This window comes from Chrysochloris asiatica, unplaced genomic scaffold (genome assembly GCF_000296735.1).
Source record: "Chrysochloris asiatica unplaced genomic scaffold, ChrAsi1.0 scaffold00087, whole genome shotgun sequence".
In the NCBI taxonomy this organism is placed as follows: Eukaryota; Metazoa; Chordata; class Mammalia; order Afrosoricida; family Chrysochloridae; genus Chrysochloris; species Chrysochloris asiatica.
Window position 1 is genome coordinate 10776680 of NW_006408605.1, and position 15877 is coordinate 10792556.

The window sequence follows — 15877 nt, forward strand, 5'->3', positions numbered from 1 at the left end:
TTTTATTATTTTTGATGCTATTGTAAAGGGTAATTTTTTAAAATTTCAGTTTTTGATTGTTCATTGCAAGTGTTTAAAAATGCTATTTATTTTCACACATTAATTTGTATGCTGTTTTGTAAACTTGTTCATTAGTTCTAATGTTTTTTAGTACACTCCTTAAGATTGTCTATATACAAAATCATGTCATCTACAAATAGGGATACTTTTACTTCTTCTTTTCCAACTTGGATGTTTTTAATTTATTTTTCTTGCATAATTTTCCTGGCTAGAATCTTTAGTGCTTTGTTAAATGGAAATAGGAAGGACAGACTTCCTTGTTTTGTTGCACAAAGCATCCAGTCTTTTACCATTAAGTATGATCTTATCTATGGGTTTTTTTGTAGTTGCATTAATCATGTTGAGGAAGTTCCTAGCTTATTGAGTGCTTTTATGATGAAAGGGTATTGTATTTTTTCAAATACTTTTTCTGTGACTATTAAAGTGATCATGTGGTTTTGTTTTTTGATATATTGCATTACATTAATTGGTTACTGAATATTAAACCAATCTTGCATTATTTGGATACATTTCATTGACCATGGTATATAATTCTTTTTATGTATTGGTATATTCAATTTGCTAATATTTTATGAAGAATATTTACAACTATATTCCAAACAGATATTGGTCTATAGTTTTGTTTTCTTATGATGTCTTTGCCAAGCACTCTTTCTCTAAACTTCATGTTATACCTATCATATAATACTAAACCTAAAAATAACTAACCACTTTTTAGTATCTTCAAACAGCCACATCAGTGTTCAAATTTCCTCCAATGCAGTTACTTCTAAGTGGCTCATGATCAGGGAATTGAAGGAACTGAGTATTAGAAGAACTGGTGTTGGTATGGGAAATGGCTGTTGACTAAGGGTGAAGAGATTTGGGGGCAAAGGATGCTGACGTCTGTTTGGCTCCAGAACACTGAACCAGCTATAAGAGCGGAAATCACAGAGAGACAGATTTTATTTAGCTCAGTTAAGAAAGTCCTCTAACCACAACTTCTTACTTTTGTAGTCCAAACTCCATCATACTAGACATTCAACCTCATTGTGCCTTGCAGAAGTGGATACTCTGCTTCTTTCAGTCCATCTCTCCTTCTTGCCTTCCTTCCTTCCCTGTCCAATGTACATTCTTCAGCTATGTCCTTCTCAGCAAAATTTGCTCAACTCTTGAGCCCTCTCTGGGCTTTCCCTGCTCTTTAACTCTCAACATAGATGCAAAAAAAAAGGTATAGAGACAACATCTGACCTCCTGTGACTACAAAGGGGAAAGGAGAATCAAATTCCACATCAGCCCAAGGTAGATTCCTATGAGCCTTAGGTCAGACATGTCTCCACTCTACAACCGTCTCTACCAATTCTGACATCAGCCATCCCTCCCATATTACTCTACTTCTCATACTCATGATTATGGGGATTTATTAAGGAGATTAGCAGGTTACAGCTCAGGATCAGAAATGTTCAGGATATAATTCTTTGGTTGGGATAGCCTCTTCCCACCCATGTGTGCAGGCAGGCTTCTCTCTGGCCCTTGATCCCTTGGCCTGGCCTCTGCCATGCTCAAGGCAAAGCTTCTTTACTGCTGCCAATAAATGCCTAATGGTATACCACTCTGTCATAAGCCTTATCCTAAAGTCACTCAGATCTAACTCAGTGGGTCTTCAAACTTAGCTCCCCCAATTAAGTGCCTGAAGGCACAAAATTTTACTTGCTCTGTTTGCTCGGAAGTCCATCACTCTGTCTTATGCTTTTATTGCTGTTACCTTTGTTGCCCCTGTTTCTCTGCCACTTCTCTGGTTTCAGAGTTTTCTGTCTCCTGGATCAAAGAGGTTCAACGTGCAGGGATCTACTCCTGGCTCTTCACTCAAGATGGTAGTGAGATCCCTCCTTTTGATGCTGAGATAACTCATTTTGTATCCAGCAAGACTAATCCCCATATTAGAGTTCCAAGTTTTCATAATAACAATTAGCCCTGTTACAACCACTTACAACAGAATCATATAATTTGTTAACATTGTCCCCCAATTTCTCTTACCCAAACACATCTGGAAAAAGTCATTTGGTAGGAGTTACAAAGACTGTGGCTAGAAGAGCCACACTAAGCAATTCACTGTACTGTACTAGGATAAATAAATATTGCCCTGAGGCAGTTGGGTGTATCAGAGAGAAAATTAAGTGTTTTGGCATTAGAAAAAACAGAACTTTGTGAAGATTTGTCCTCTGAACTTAAACTTAATGGAAATTTCACAGACTCTGCTACCATGTCTACCTTCTAGCATCTTTGCCCATATACTCTGTATCATGGATTGACTTGTGTCCCCCCAAAATATGTGTCAGCTTGGCTGGGCTATGATTCTCAGTGGTTTGGTAGTTAAGACTCCTGGTGTGGCACTGTAGGATCAGCACTGGACTGTGAATCACAAGGTCAGCAGTTCAAACCCACCAGCTGCTCCTTGGAAATGCCATACAGGGTCACTATGAGTTGAACCTGACACGATGGCACTTAACCACAACAACAATTATGTAGTTTGGCAGTTATGAAATGATGTAGTCATTTCCTGTGATGTGAATCTGATGCAATCTTCCAATCAGTTGTAAGGGGATTAGGGTGGAATGAAACACCTTCACTAGGGTCATAGTGCTGATCCCACGTGAGGAGAGTTTCCCTGGAGTGTGACATTCATCACTTTTTTATCTTATGAGATAAAAGGAGAGAAGTAAGCTGATTCCTTCTCATTTTGTGGCCTCTTAGTGTTGCAGTAAAATATACATGTGAAATAAGGAAGACCATAGAAAAATTGATGCATTTGAGTTATAGTGTTGGAGGAGAATATTAAAGGTACCATGGACTTCCAGAAGAACAAACAGATTTGTGTTGGAAGAAGTACAACCAGAATGTTCCATAGAAACCAAGATGGCCAGTCTTTACCTCTCTTACTCTGGATATATTGTCAGGAGGGACCAGTCTCTGGAGAAGGACATCATGCTTGGTAAAGTGGAGGAACAGCAAAAGAGAGGGAGACCCTCAATTAGATGGATTGACACAGTGGCAGCAACAGGGGGCTCAAGCATAGCAGCAATTATGAAGGTAGCTCAGGATCACGCAGTGTTTCATTCTGTTGTTCATAGGATTACTATGAGTTGGAACTGACTCAATGGCACCTAACAACAACAAGCTGTTGCAGTGTCAATCTTAGACCTTTTAAAAATGAATCTACTCTTACTCCCTTAGTGACCTCATCGAATGTCATGACCTTAAAAAAAAAAAAAAAATGCTGGCAAGGCTATGGGGAGATTGGAACTCTTACACACTGCTAGTAGGAGTGGAAATGGTATGACACTTCCTTAAGAAGCTAGAGACACAAATACCGTATTATCCAGCCATCCCACTCCTAGGTATATATCAATGTTCCTTGCAGTATTCTTCACAATACCAATCCAAAGCCATAGAATCATCCTTGAGTGCTCCCTTTTGCTCACATTTCAACTCTTACAAGTAAAAAAAAAAACCTTTGACACTCCTTTCAAAGAATATATAGATAATTTGGCTATCTTTTCATACTTCAGCTTCTACCACCCTTACCTAATCACCATTATCTCTCTCTTTGTTTCTTTTGGTAACAGACAACAACTTTATTGAAACATAATTTACCCTTTTAAAGTGTACATTTCAGTGTTTTTTAGTATATTCATAAAGTATATTCATATTCATCAACACTTTCCAATTTTAAAACATTTTTATCATCCCCCAAAACAGTCTTGTACCTCATTAGTAGACAGCCCTGTTATTGATTCCTCATTCCCTGCAGAAAGGCCTCCAAGTCCCTTCAGGACATGCCCTTACTATTATCTCTTCTCTGGTCAGAGAAGAAATGACTTCCAGTTTTATTCAGAGCCAGAGCTAACATGCCTACTGTGCTCTTCATCTATAATGTTTCTCAAATTATCTGTGGCAAAAACAAAACAAAACAAAACAGTTCCTTATTCTGAAAGTTTTAATCCATTGCAGATGATAGTTCTATAAAATACTGCCATATCTCAGGAGAAATCTAGATCAATAAGCATAACATAGTGCAAGAAAACAATGTTCTATGTCGTGAGTAACTATTGGGGTCTTTAGAATTTGAGATTGGCCATATTAGATGTGACTATTGATCTCTTCAGAGCCCTGGTGTAGCGCTGTAGGATAAACTGTGGAGTACTAGCCATAATGCTGGTGGTTCAAACCCACCAGCTGCTCCTCAAAAACTCTATATGAGGTTGCTGTGAGTCGGACAGGAGTAGATGGCACTTAACAACGATATTGATCTCTTCTCATCAGGAACAAAGAAAGGTGAAGAAAGCCAAAACACTTTAGGAAACAATGAGTCCAAAGGACTGATGGACCATGCAAATCACAGCCTCCACGTCCCAGAGACCAGAAGACTAAATAGTGCCTGGCTACCACCACTGAGCATAGTGGTTACGAATCGGGCTGTGAACCATAAGGTCAGTGGTTCGAAACTACCAGCCGCTCCGCGGGAGAAAGATAAGGCTTTCTACTCCCGTAAAGATTTACACCTTTGGAAACCCTGTTACAGGGTCGCTATGGGTCGGAACCGACTCGATGGCACTTAACAACAACAACAACAACCACCACTGACCCCTCTGATCAGGATCATAATAGAAAGTCCTGGACAGAGATGGAGAGAGAAAAAATAGAACAAAATTCAAAAACATAAAGACCAGACTTACCGGTCTGATCAAAATTAGTGGAGCCCCCAAGACTGTGCGGCCCTTTTTTGTTGTTGTTGTTGTTAACTGCCATTGAGGTGGTTCTGACTCATTGTAACCCTGTACAGGGTTTCTAAGGAGCAGCTGGTGAGTTTGATCTGCCAACCTTATGGTTCAAACCAACCTGGAAGTCCAGTGCTTTATCCCACAGCACCACACCAGGCCTCCTTTGTTGTTGTGTTGTTGTGAAGTGCCGTCAAGTCGGTTCCAACCCATAGCAACCCTGTATAGGGCTTCCGAGGAGTGGCTGGTGAGCTTGAACTTTCGACCTTGCAGTTCAAATGGCTTTGCAGTCTAGCACATTAACCTACAGCGTCACATCATGACTCTTTAGACATACTTAAAACCTGTAATTGGACCCACCTACAAGGATTAACTTTCAGCAAGCAACTGTTGTTGTTGTTGTTGTTAGGTGTCATCGAGTTGGTTCCAACTCATAGTTACCCTATGCATAACAGAACGAAACACTGCCCGGTCCTGTGCCGTCCTCACAATTGTTTTTACCCTTGAGCCCTTTACAGCTGCCACTGTACCAATCCATCTCTTTTTCACTGACACTCTCCTTTACCAAGCATGATGTCCTTCTACATAGACTGGTCCTTTCTGATAATATGTATGAAGTATGAGAGACAAAGACTGGATGATCATTCTGGCTTCTGAAGAGCATTTTGGCTATACTTCCACCAACACAGATTTGATTGTTCATCTGGCAGTCCATGCTACTTTTAATATTCTTCTCCAATACCATAATACAAATACATCAATTCTTCTATGGTCTGCCTTATTCATTGTACAACTTGCACATACATATGAGTTTATTGGAAATGCCATGGCTTGGGTCAGGCATACCTTAGTCCTCAAACTGACATCTTTGCTCTTGAATACTTTAAAGCGGTCTTGTGAATACTTTAAAGTGGTCTTGTGCAGCAGATTTGCCTATACTTTGTTTGATTTCTTGACTGATGCTGCCATGACTATTCTTAGTGGATCCAAATAAAACTAAGTATTTGACAACTTCAGTCTTTTCTCCATTTATCATGATGTCATTTATTGGTCCAGTGGTGAAGACTTTTATTTTCTTTACATTGAGGTGCAACCCATGTTGAAGCCTGTGGTCTTTGAGCTTTATCAGTAAAATTTAAGTCCTCTTCGCGTTCAGCAAGTAAGACTGTATCATCTGCATATCACATGTTGTTAATAAGTTTTCCTCCAATCCTGATTCCACATTCTTCATGTTATCCAGCTTCTCAAATTATTTGCTCAGCACACAGATTGAATTGTTGTTGCTGTTATTAAGTGTCATGGGGTTGAATCCAACTCATAGTGACCCTGTGTAGGGTTTCTGAGGAACAACTGGTGTGTTTGAACTGCTGACCTTGTGGCTCACAATCCAGTGCTACAATCCTAGAGTACACTTTTCCTGATTTTAAACCACTCCATGTCCCCTTGTTCTGTTTGAAAGACTACTTGACAAACTTGGTCTATGTACAAGTTTCAGATGAGCTTCCAGACGTAGACAGACTAGGAAGAAGGCGTGACGAACTACTTCCAAATCTTTAGTCACGGAAAACCTTATGAATACCAGAGAAATGCTGTCAGATATAGTGCCGGAAAATGAGCCCCACTCAAAATGCGACTGGGGAAGAGCTGCCTCCTCAAAGTAGAGTTGACCATGATGACACGAATGGAGTAAAGCCTGTGGGAATAAAGCCCTCAGTACCTTCATTTGCATCATTCAATTGTTGTTGTTGTTAAATGCCTTCCAGTCAGTCGGTTCCGACCCATAGCAACCCTCTAGGGGGTTTCCAAGGAGCGACTGGTGTACTTGAACCACCAACCTTGCAGTTCAAACTGACTTTGCAGTCTAGCGCATTAACCCACAGCGCCACACTAGGACTCCAGGCCTAAAAAGTGAATAATAATACTGGAGAGAAATGTTCTCCTCAGTACAATCAACCACAGGAAAACAAAAGGGCAGCAAAACAAAACTCTGAGAGCAGGAAGTGGTAGAAATGAAGCAAGAATAGAAACATAGAACTCAGAGAAGAACAGGAAGAATGCTGTTACTTTGAGGAGATTGCAACTAATGACAAGAAACAAAATGTGTATAAATTGTAGAATAGAAATTAATTTGCTCTGTAAACTTTCACCCAAATTACATTTTTTTTTTAAATGCTGCAGTATGAAATTAGTATACAAGTTTCTAAACATTTATTCTTGACTTTGTACTGACCTCATTACAGTAATAAATGATTTCAAGACTGATCTTGTCCTGGTCCACTCTTTCAGTAGCTTACTTTACAAGGTCCTGCATGGTGTGTTTCCTGCTACCTCTCTGATCTTATCTCCTATTGCTTTCTCCCTCTGGCTTACTCTGTTGCTAATGTACTGACTGCCTTCCTATTTCTGCAACATTCCAAAGACCTCAGAATCATGGCACTCCCTCTTCCTTATTCCTGAAAAACTTTCCCCCAGCTATCTGCAAGCTCCCTTCCTTAGTTCATGCAGGTCTCTGTTCAAATATCCCTTTATCAGAGAGGCCTTCTCTGACCGTGCTACACAATGTCTCCATCCTTTACACTGTCTGTTCCCTTTCTGTTTCACTTTTCTTCATAGCATTGCACCTGTGACAATCTGAAATATTATATGTCAGATTTTATTATATGTTCATTGCCACCCTTCAACCAGAATGTGAACACTATAAAAGCAGGGACTTGTTCATTGATATGTTCTCAGGGCTTAGCCTGGTACCTGGCACACATAGACATTTGAATGAATGAATGTCTCCAGCTTCCTTTCACCAGGATCTCTACCCATACCAAACCCATTGCAATTCCCAGGTCTTATCATGCACTTCCAGAGTCCTGAGAATCCCTTCATTTTTCTGGGGTGTCCTTGCTATAGCACATATATTTGTCTTTTATGGCCAAATTTAATGCCTCCTTTTCTGTAATTTAGATTCCTTGAGCCATAGCTATCTTTGTCTCTTTCCCTTGCTGGATGAGAGCTTACTGAAGGCATGAGTGTTTCTGATTTATCTTGGCATACCAGGTTCCTAGCACAGGGTTTGATGTGGAACAGGGACTCTGTAGCTATGTGATGAAGCATCATCAGAGATATTCCAATATAGGACAATGCCTGTAGAAGACTCATTCTTTAACAATCAACATCCAATGGGCTGGATGAAGACTCCTTCGGGACATTCCAGTGGAGTTTCCTGACTCAGGCTGAAAATTAAACTAGCCATTCTCCGAGATCCTTAAGACTGTTATCTGGTGGCCTCTGAAGTTCTCCCAGCAATGTTCAGACTGTATCCTCAACTATGTGGCTCTGGACGGAAAGAGGCAGGAAGCCGGGCTAGGTTTATGTGCCTCCTCCCATCCCTCTTGGTGTCCTCTGTGAGGCAGATGTCTAGCTCTCTGATGGGTGTGGCTGCCTCCTCAATATAATCAAGAAGGAACTCTAAGAGAAAACTTTACCCCTTGACTGCCCTCCTGTCTGTAAGTTAATGTGGTTTATAGAGCCCGGACTATTACATATGAAGCTGTAAAGGGTTTGAGATGTTACCCTTTTACTACTTAAAAAAGACAGTCTGCCATAGTTATATATATTGTTGGTTGTTGTTAATTTCTGTCGAGTCGGTTCCTACCAATAGCGACCCTGTACAGGGCTTCCGAGGAGCAACTGGTGAGCTTGAACCATCACCCTTGCAGTTCAAACGGCTTTGCAGTCTGGCGCATTAACCCACAGCGACACACCAGGACTCCAGTTATATATATATATATGGGGGGTGGGGTATATATACTGACAGAATTATAGTATCTCTGGATGGACTTTTCATTCCAAAACAATTTGTGTCAGTTCCCCATGCCCCAATTTTTCATCAAGTGTCTTGTAAGAGCCAGGGTACTTATGTATATAGAGGAGTTTTACATCACAGAAGAGGATCCCTGATGTTTTGAAACAGATTATATAGGACAGGTGTTACCACTGCTCTTCCTCCCTTGGGGAATAAGGAAGAGAGAGAGTAAGCAAAGGATTCTGAGTTTTATTACCTTGATGGTTCTGGGAGTACACCAGAGAGGACACATTCTGTGTCTTCCAAGAATAATTACCATTGGAACACCTACTAACCCAGGTGCCAGTATTCTGTTCAGAAAGGTCTGACTGCAGAAAGCTCACGAAGCATTGTTTACCACACACAACTCTTGCCAGGTGACCTTTCCCTTGTCCCATCTGCCACTGCAGTTCTTTCCTTAAATAAGGATGCTAGAGTAACAAGGGAGTTAGAATGAACAACAATAAAGATGGATTCCCGGCACAGCCCATAAAACACATCCAGGAAAAAAAGTCTATTGAATGAATGACACCAGTTCGCTTTTTGAGATTTTAATAAAAGTGGAGTAGAAGTTTGTTTTGTCAGAACTCCTGACAGGACAACATTCATCTTTCTGCTCTGTGCCTTAGGTGAAGTCTCAGGACTGACTCGTAGCAGCGCCAGACTACTTGATATTCCTATGCCAGGGACTAGTGCCCACAGTTCTTCGGACTTTCGTGGCGTTTGGAGGCTCCAGAGTTCAAGAAGGGATTCCCATCTAGTGTCAGGCTTTCCACCTGAGGCAGCTCATCAGGCTGCGGCGCCCTGTTCAGCCGGTTGCAACTGAGATCTAGAACACTGAGTTTGGCCGGCAGTCCCTTAGGCACCTGCCCCAGTCCAGCGAACGACAAGCGGAGAGAATTCAAGGCACTAGGCCAGATGCACCCGGGAACACTGGGGTTGGCGGTGTCGAGCAGCGCGTTCTGGCTGAGGTCTAGGCTGTTAGGCTGCACAGCGGCCGCCGCCAGCGCCACGCACACACCGGTAAGCGTCTCCATCCTCGCATTGCGCAGCCTCAGATCCTGGAGGGCCGGGAACTTGTGCGGACACAAGGCCGCGGCCAGCCCGCGTTCACCTAGTCCAGGGTTGTCCGACAAGTCTAGGGTGGTGAGGGTCGGGAAAGAGCGGAGCTGCTCGCAGGAAAAGGCAAGCGAGGGTGCTTGCGCAATGCTCAGTACCTTGAGGCTCGGTTTGAGCCACTGCTGCAGCTCGGCCAGCCACGCACCCCCTGTGGCCCACGACACGTTGCGGAGGCGAAGAGCGGAGAGCGCAGGCCCGGGGGCTTCCAGAAGCGGCGGCAGAGAGGTGCCGGTTACCTCCAGGTCCTCGAGTGTCAGTTCCTTGAGGCGGGAATAACCGAGTGCACGCAATACTGCGAACAGGAGCCGGGCAGGAACCCGGGCAGCGCCCACTGTAAGCCGCCGCACGCGCAGAGCCTTGACCATGTCTGCGTACTGCCGCGGGTCAATATCAGCACTCTCTAGAAACATCTCAAGACTGTGGCCACCACCATAAATCTCCACTTCGACGGCAGCCATACACTGGTAGCCACTGGACCAGTCGGGCTCAGGAGCCGAGAAGTTGCAGGTGCAGCGGTAATCTTCATCGTCCAGTTCGCAGGGCTCGAGCTCGGGCTTGGGTGTAGCCTGTGAGGCGCAAAGCAGGGGTGACAGTAACAGCAACAGCAACAGGCGAGGTGAGACCTCCTGGGAAGAGAGAGAAAGTCAGGGTGACTTGAACTTGAACACGCCTCTGAGTAGCTGGGATTGTCAGTTTTTCACAGGCCATACACTCACCATGGTCCATACACTCACCATGGTCCTCACCAGAGTCCTTGGAGCACTCTGAGGGGCTTCAACTTCTTCCCTAAACAGAGCGTGCACTCACCTCCAGATCACAGGCAGATATGTTACAACTCTTTTGTGGTCTTTTAAAATTACATAAGCCACCTGATCCATGAACTTTGTTCTCTCTAATGAACCTTGGTTCCCTTCCTACCTCTCTTCCACCCAAACACCTTCCTCACTTCCTTTCTGGGAAATTTTGCAATGTAAGTGAGGCTGTGAGGGGAAGGATACTGCAGGATGTTCAGGACCCTTCCACCAAGCCATTGCCCAATTCTTCCAGTGGGTATTAGGAAGGGATGATGCCAGTGCCTAAGGACACGTCCTTTGACCTTTCTCCAGCAACCTTAGCTTGGGAAGAGTTCCTCTCCACCACTTTTACCTCGCCTTAATTATTATTGTTCACTGGGCACTCAAATACAGTTCCTTCCATATCCTCAGGTATTTAACAAATTATCTTTTCCAAGGGGTTACAGACTTCATGTGTTGACTCCAAGTAGGTAGAAGTGGGTTCAAGAAAACAAAGTTGGCCTGAAGAACAGCTCTTGTACCTTTTTCCCCTTGTTCCTAAGTAGTAACTTTCTAAAGTAGAGCTGTTCAACAGAGACACTTTGACTAAGTTGCTCTATCCCTTACAATCTCCAGGTCCAGTCCTGAAAATGGGAAGTAAGATTAACAGTATTTATAGAACAAGATTTAATATTATTTTCCCAGTTGCACTTCCCCCTCCCTCATCCTTCCTCAAACTTCTATGTACTGGGAAGAAATTCTCTGGACAATGTTGAAAGAGGATTAATTAGTAACTCACTTGCTTTGCCAAGAAAAAAAAGTGTTCAGAGTTTGGGAGTAGGGGTTATTTTTTATTACTATCCTCACAGTTCTGCATCCCTAGACTTCTGGATAAAAAGAACTACATGAAAAATATGTGTATTCCATCTCTAGATGTGCATCTGTCCCCAACCCAAACAAGGAGGCCTCATCAGATTACACAACCCACTGTGTGTCTGTTGGGCATGCCTTTATGTCTGGACCCCAAGGCCAGACCAAGGCATAATGGCATCCTTGAGGATCAAGATGTGAGTATAGATTAGTGTTTAAATATATTGATCTGTAATCAACAGCCTAGCTTGGAATCTCAGCTCTAATACTGAGATTGTAAAAATTGGGAGTTCTCTCTGTAAAATGGAGATAATGGTAAAGTCTGTGGCACAGGGTCTCATCTTGTGATTTACATAAAGGTCTACAGAAACTGTCTAGTCACCAGGACCTAGGGCCTGAGGACTCCCATCCTCCTGCATCTGCCTGTCTGATGCCCCCACCCCATGCCTGAGTGCCTTTGGGGCCCAGGTCTCTGTCATAGGTAAAAAATTATTCTTGTCTGCAAGGCTGGGATCCACAGTGTGATTTACCTTTCTTTCTCTGCCTTCACTCTCACCCACCCAATCTCTAGTCTTCAGGGTACCCGTATGAAATGGAGAGAGACTCATGGGACCATTCAGTAGGAGTGTGGTGGACAGGGTCCTCAAGGACAAATACAGTGGGCTTTGTGCCACCACTGGACTCCTACGACTTCCCAATCCTGTCCCCAGACTTTTCACCTTGAGTTGACCTAGTCCTTATTGCTCCCAAGATGCTCTGCCGTGATGCAACACTTCTGGCTATGACCAACTCCACTTGTGCCACCATAATCAGCATGGCCTGTGGGTTGGCAGAGACAGTGAGAGCCGGGAGAGCCGAGTTGCCATAGTCCTAACCAGCTCCTGTGCTCACTGGGTCTCCATACTCCATGACTTTTTCCAAACTTCTCAGATTCCCTTTAATAATAATTGCTGGGGAAGAATCTCAGGACAATAATTTATCAAGGGAGAGGTTAGTCCTCTGACAGAATGACATTTGCATGCAATTATTTCTTTTTTCTTTTATGCAAAAATTTCAAACATACGTAACAGTGATAAGAATAGTATAATGAACCTCAAAATAATCAGTTTCATAAATTGAAATTTTATGATCCTACCATACTCAATGGATTATTTAAAACAAATCCCAAGCATCCTTTTATTTTGTCCCTAAGCATTTCACTATGTGCCTCCAAATGGTAAGCACTCATTTTTAATAACAGATATGCCATATTGTTTGCATTTAACATGATCATGTAAATTACACACCCACACAAAAAAAACTTCAAAAAGTTTGTGGAAAAATCAAATGAAAAGATAATGGAATTTTCCCACTTCCTTATATAATGCACACAGTACACATAAGAAATTAGCGTGAGATTTATATGTGGTTTTCAAAAACCATGTAACAAGCATGTTATTTGCGTAAGAATGTAATACTTCACATAGTATATGTCTTAGTTCTCCAATGCTGCTATAACAGACACACTACAAGTGGATTGTTTTAGCAAACGGACATTTATTTTCTCATGGTTTATGAAGCTAGAAGTCACTTAGCCTAGTATTTTCAAAGTTGAGCCTTGTTGTGGCAGAATTCAGTACTCCATTCCTTTTCTCTTTTTTAAAACTTTCTATTGTGAATTGAGTGAATGTTTACAAAGTAATCGTTTTTACATTCAATAAATCACATACTTTGTTTAATCTCAATGATTGCAGTTCCCTCAATTTAACATCCTATTGTAGCACTGTAGGATCAGTACTGTATCACAGATCACAAGGTTGGCAGATCACCTTGGGAATAAGCACATCCAACTGCCAAATTTTGGAAATCCTGGCCTAGTCATATTGACACAAAACCCTAACCATTACATTCCACCCTTGTCTACTTAAAACCATAAACTATATGCATAATCTCTAAATAAAGAAAATTGTAAAGTCATACTTAGGCTTAACATGATATAACTAAAACATGTACAGCTGAAAATGCACTGGCCCCATTTGCATCTTGTATTTTACAAATGAACAAAGCAAAAATATTTGATACACACTGCAAAACAAAACAAACAGTATATATTCATTTATATATCCAAAGGGCACATTCTGCAAACTAGGCTTCTCCCCATAGACACACAACCTTACTAAGTCTATGGGCCAAGTCCAAAGCTGCTCTGTCTCTCCATGCCACTGCCTCTGCTGTCACTGCTTTGCTAGGCAGGGATCCCATGCTTCACTCATATTCTTCCTTGTGGCTGGCCCTGGGATCATCTGTTTCTGAAATGAAAGGTAACGACGGCCTCCATTTAGTTACACATCTTGTACAATTGCAGTTTATTTATTTATTTATTTTTTACAACAGCTCAGTAAAATAAAATTCCACTTTATTGTTGGACAACATTGTTTCACACATACATCAAACAGGCCCCAAAAAATAAACAGCAAAAAAAGACAAAAATAGACAAAAAAAGAAAAGGAAAAGAAACTTTATCTTTGACCTTTTTTAACCATCTCATACAAACCCGCTACTTACAATACAGCTAAGTACATAAACAAAAAAAGTTACTGGAATGCTTGGAATAAGATTATAAGTTTGTTGTTTGCTTTTTCTTTTACAAGGTTTTTTTCTCCTTTGAGATTATAATGAACATGGTCATACAACAAGTAAAGTCAGAATTAGGACAGAGAATGAGCCAAAGGCTGGTTTGGTCACCCAAGATCATTAAAAATAGCTGACCCCTAGCAATTTGTACAAAAATATAAAATGTTAATAAAAAATACAGAGTTTCTTTTTTAAAGTACTTTTAAGAAAAAAAGCAGGGCCTTGGAAGTTTTGGTTCTTTTTTCTCCCCTGTTGCAAACTCATAGTGTGCTTTTGGTTGGGTGGTGGTGAGCACATGTTATCTGTGGGTGGCACTGCCCAAAGTGGGCGGGTGGGACTCTGTACTTGAAGGTAACCATGTTTAGATTCTGGGATGGGAAGTGGAGGGTGAATAGGTCACAGTGGCCTTTTCACGTTTAACTTTTCCTTTGTTGCTGTCCAGTCATCCTCATCTTTCTTCTGCTTCATTTTGGTGTCAACATAGTCTTCCGCATCATCTTCAGCTGTCCATTTGCCCATAGCTGCCTCGGCCTCCTCATCTTCATCTTCTTCTCCACCATCACCTTCTTCCTCTTCCTCCTTCTCCTCCCACTTTCTTCTTCTTCCACCTCACTGTCAGCCTCCTGTTCCCCATTTTCCTAGTTAGCATTCCCATTAGTGGGTTCATCTCTTCCAATTTCCATCTCTTCCTCAACCTTCTTCTTCTCCCTTAAGTCCTTGGTGTTGATCTCAGGGCTGGTGTCCACAGCCATGTCTGACATGGTGGGGTGCACTGGTGATCCAATACACAGGATGACAAAGAGTGCGCAAGTTCGGGGACTTTGGTGAGAGAGCTTCTGGAGTCCTCAGTGGAGGAGGAGGAACACAGTGGAGGTGGCTGCCACCAGCAGAGAGCCAGGCATTCGAGAACAACCAAAGATGGCTTTTCAGAGCAGCCAGTGGGGCTACAATTACAGTTTTGACAATCACAATTAAGCCTGTTAACAATTACTCACAATTGAAATAAAAATAATTCTATCAGCATCATCCCCCACTCCCTTTTACCAGACACATCTGGAAAAGAGGACAACTAGTCAGTGGGGATTCTTCCTTGTCCCCCTCATTCTAAAACTAAGCACACCCATGAAAAATTGTAAGCCAGTCACTTCATGCCTTTATAACACCCCCATTTTTGATAGCCAATGTCTAAACTGTCCGTCCCTATCAACCCAGTACATGTGGAGACTGGCATCTTCCTTGATTTGAAGAATCTTCCATTCTGGTTGGGATTTTGAGCAATTGCATCCACAAGCAAAAGTTCAGTTCATCAAATTGTAGCAATTTATACTTGCTCAACAGTGTAAAATATCTTTATCATCATATGGTTGGTTTATGGTCAGCTCAGCCCTAGCCATCCAAGCTAGGTCAAATGGGTACCAATGGCAAGTTTAGGAATTCACATACACCTCCCTGCACTTCAAATCATCTGCCCTTTCACTTTCAGCCCTAGCCCCCATGGGCTAGATCAGTGCCCATGAGTCAGGAGTTCATACAACTCCCTAAACTTCTGACCAGTCAGCCTTCCCTCTTCTCTTATCTCAAGGTCAATGGGTGCCAATGGAATATATCCAAACTCAGCGGGTGTCTTCATTGCTGCACCCCCCCCCATTCCATTCATATGTAAACCCAGGTGGTCACTAGCAATTATACAGCTTACCAATTCCCCTTAGCTCTCAGTGCTAAAAGAGGGTTTTCTCTGATGGGCTGACTTTTCTTGCCTTGATGCCTCCCAAACTCAAAACACCAAAGTGTCCTTTTTTTCTCTGCTTTCTTTCACTCATTCTCCCAGCAATTCTGGGTTGGTTTGATAG

At 42.2% G+C, this 15877-nt stretch overlaps 1 protein-coding gene across 1 annotated transcript; it reads right to left on the minus strand.

The window, feature by feature from the left end:
- Positions 1–9341: 9341 nt before the first annotated feature.
- Positions 9342–14788, minus strand: LOC102834055 (monocyte differentiation antigen CD14-like). The gene is made up of 2 exons (XM_006866228.1): positions 14723–14788; positions 9342–10397 (listed from the first exon to the last, which is right to left on the minus strand). Exons 1-2 carry the CDS (start codon positions 14786–14788, stop codon positions 9342–9344), a joined length of 1122 nt encoding a protein of 373 aa, XP_006866290.1.
- Between the last annotated feature and the right edge of the window lie 1089 nt (positions 14789–15877).

Excerpts from the sequence above, each read along its gene's own strand:
- LOC102834055 (XM_006866228.1), bottom strand. The coding sequence starts at position 14,788 with ATGTCAGACATGGCTGTGGACACCAGCCCTGAGATCAACACCAAGGAC. Across the intron at positions 10,398-14,722 it reads ACTTAAGGGAGAAGAAGAAG|GAGGTCTCACCTCGCCTGTT; the intron begins GTTGAGGAAGAG and ends CTCTCTTCCCAG.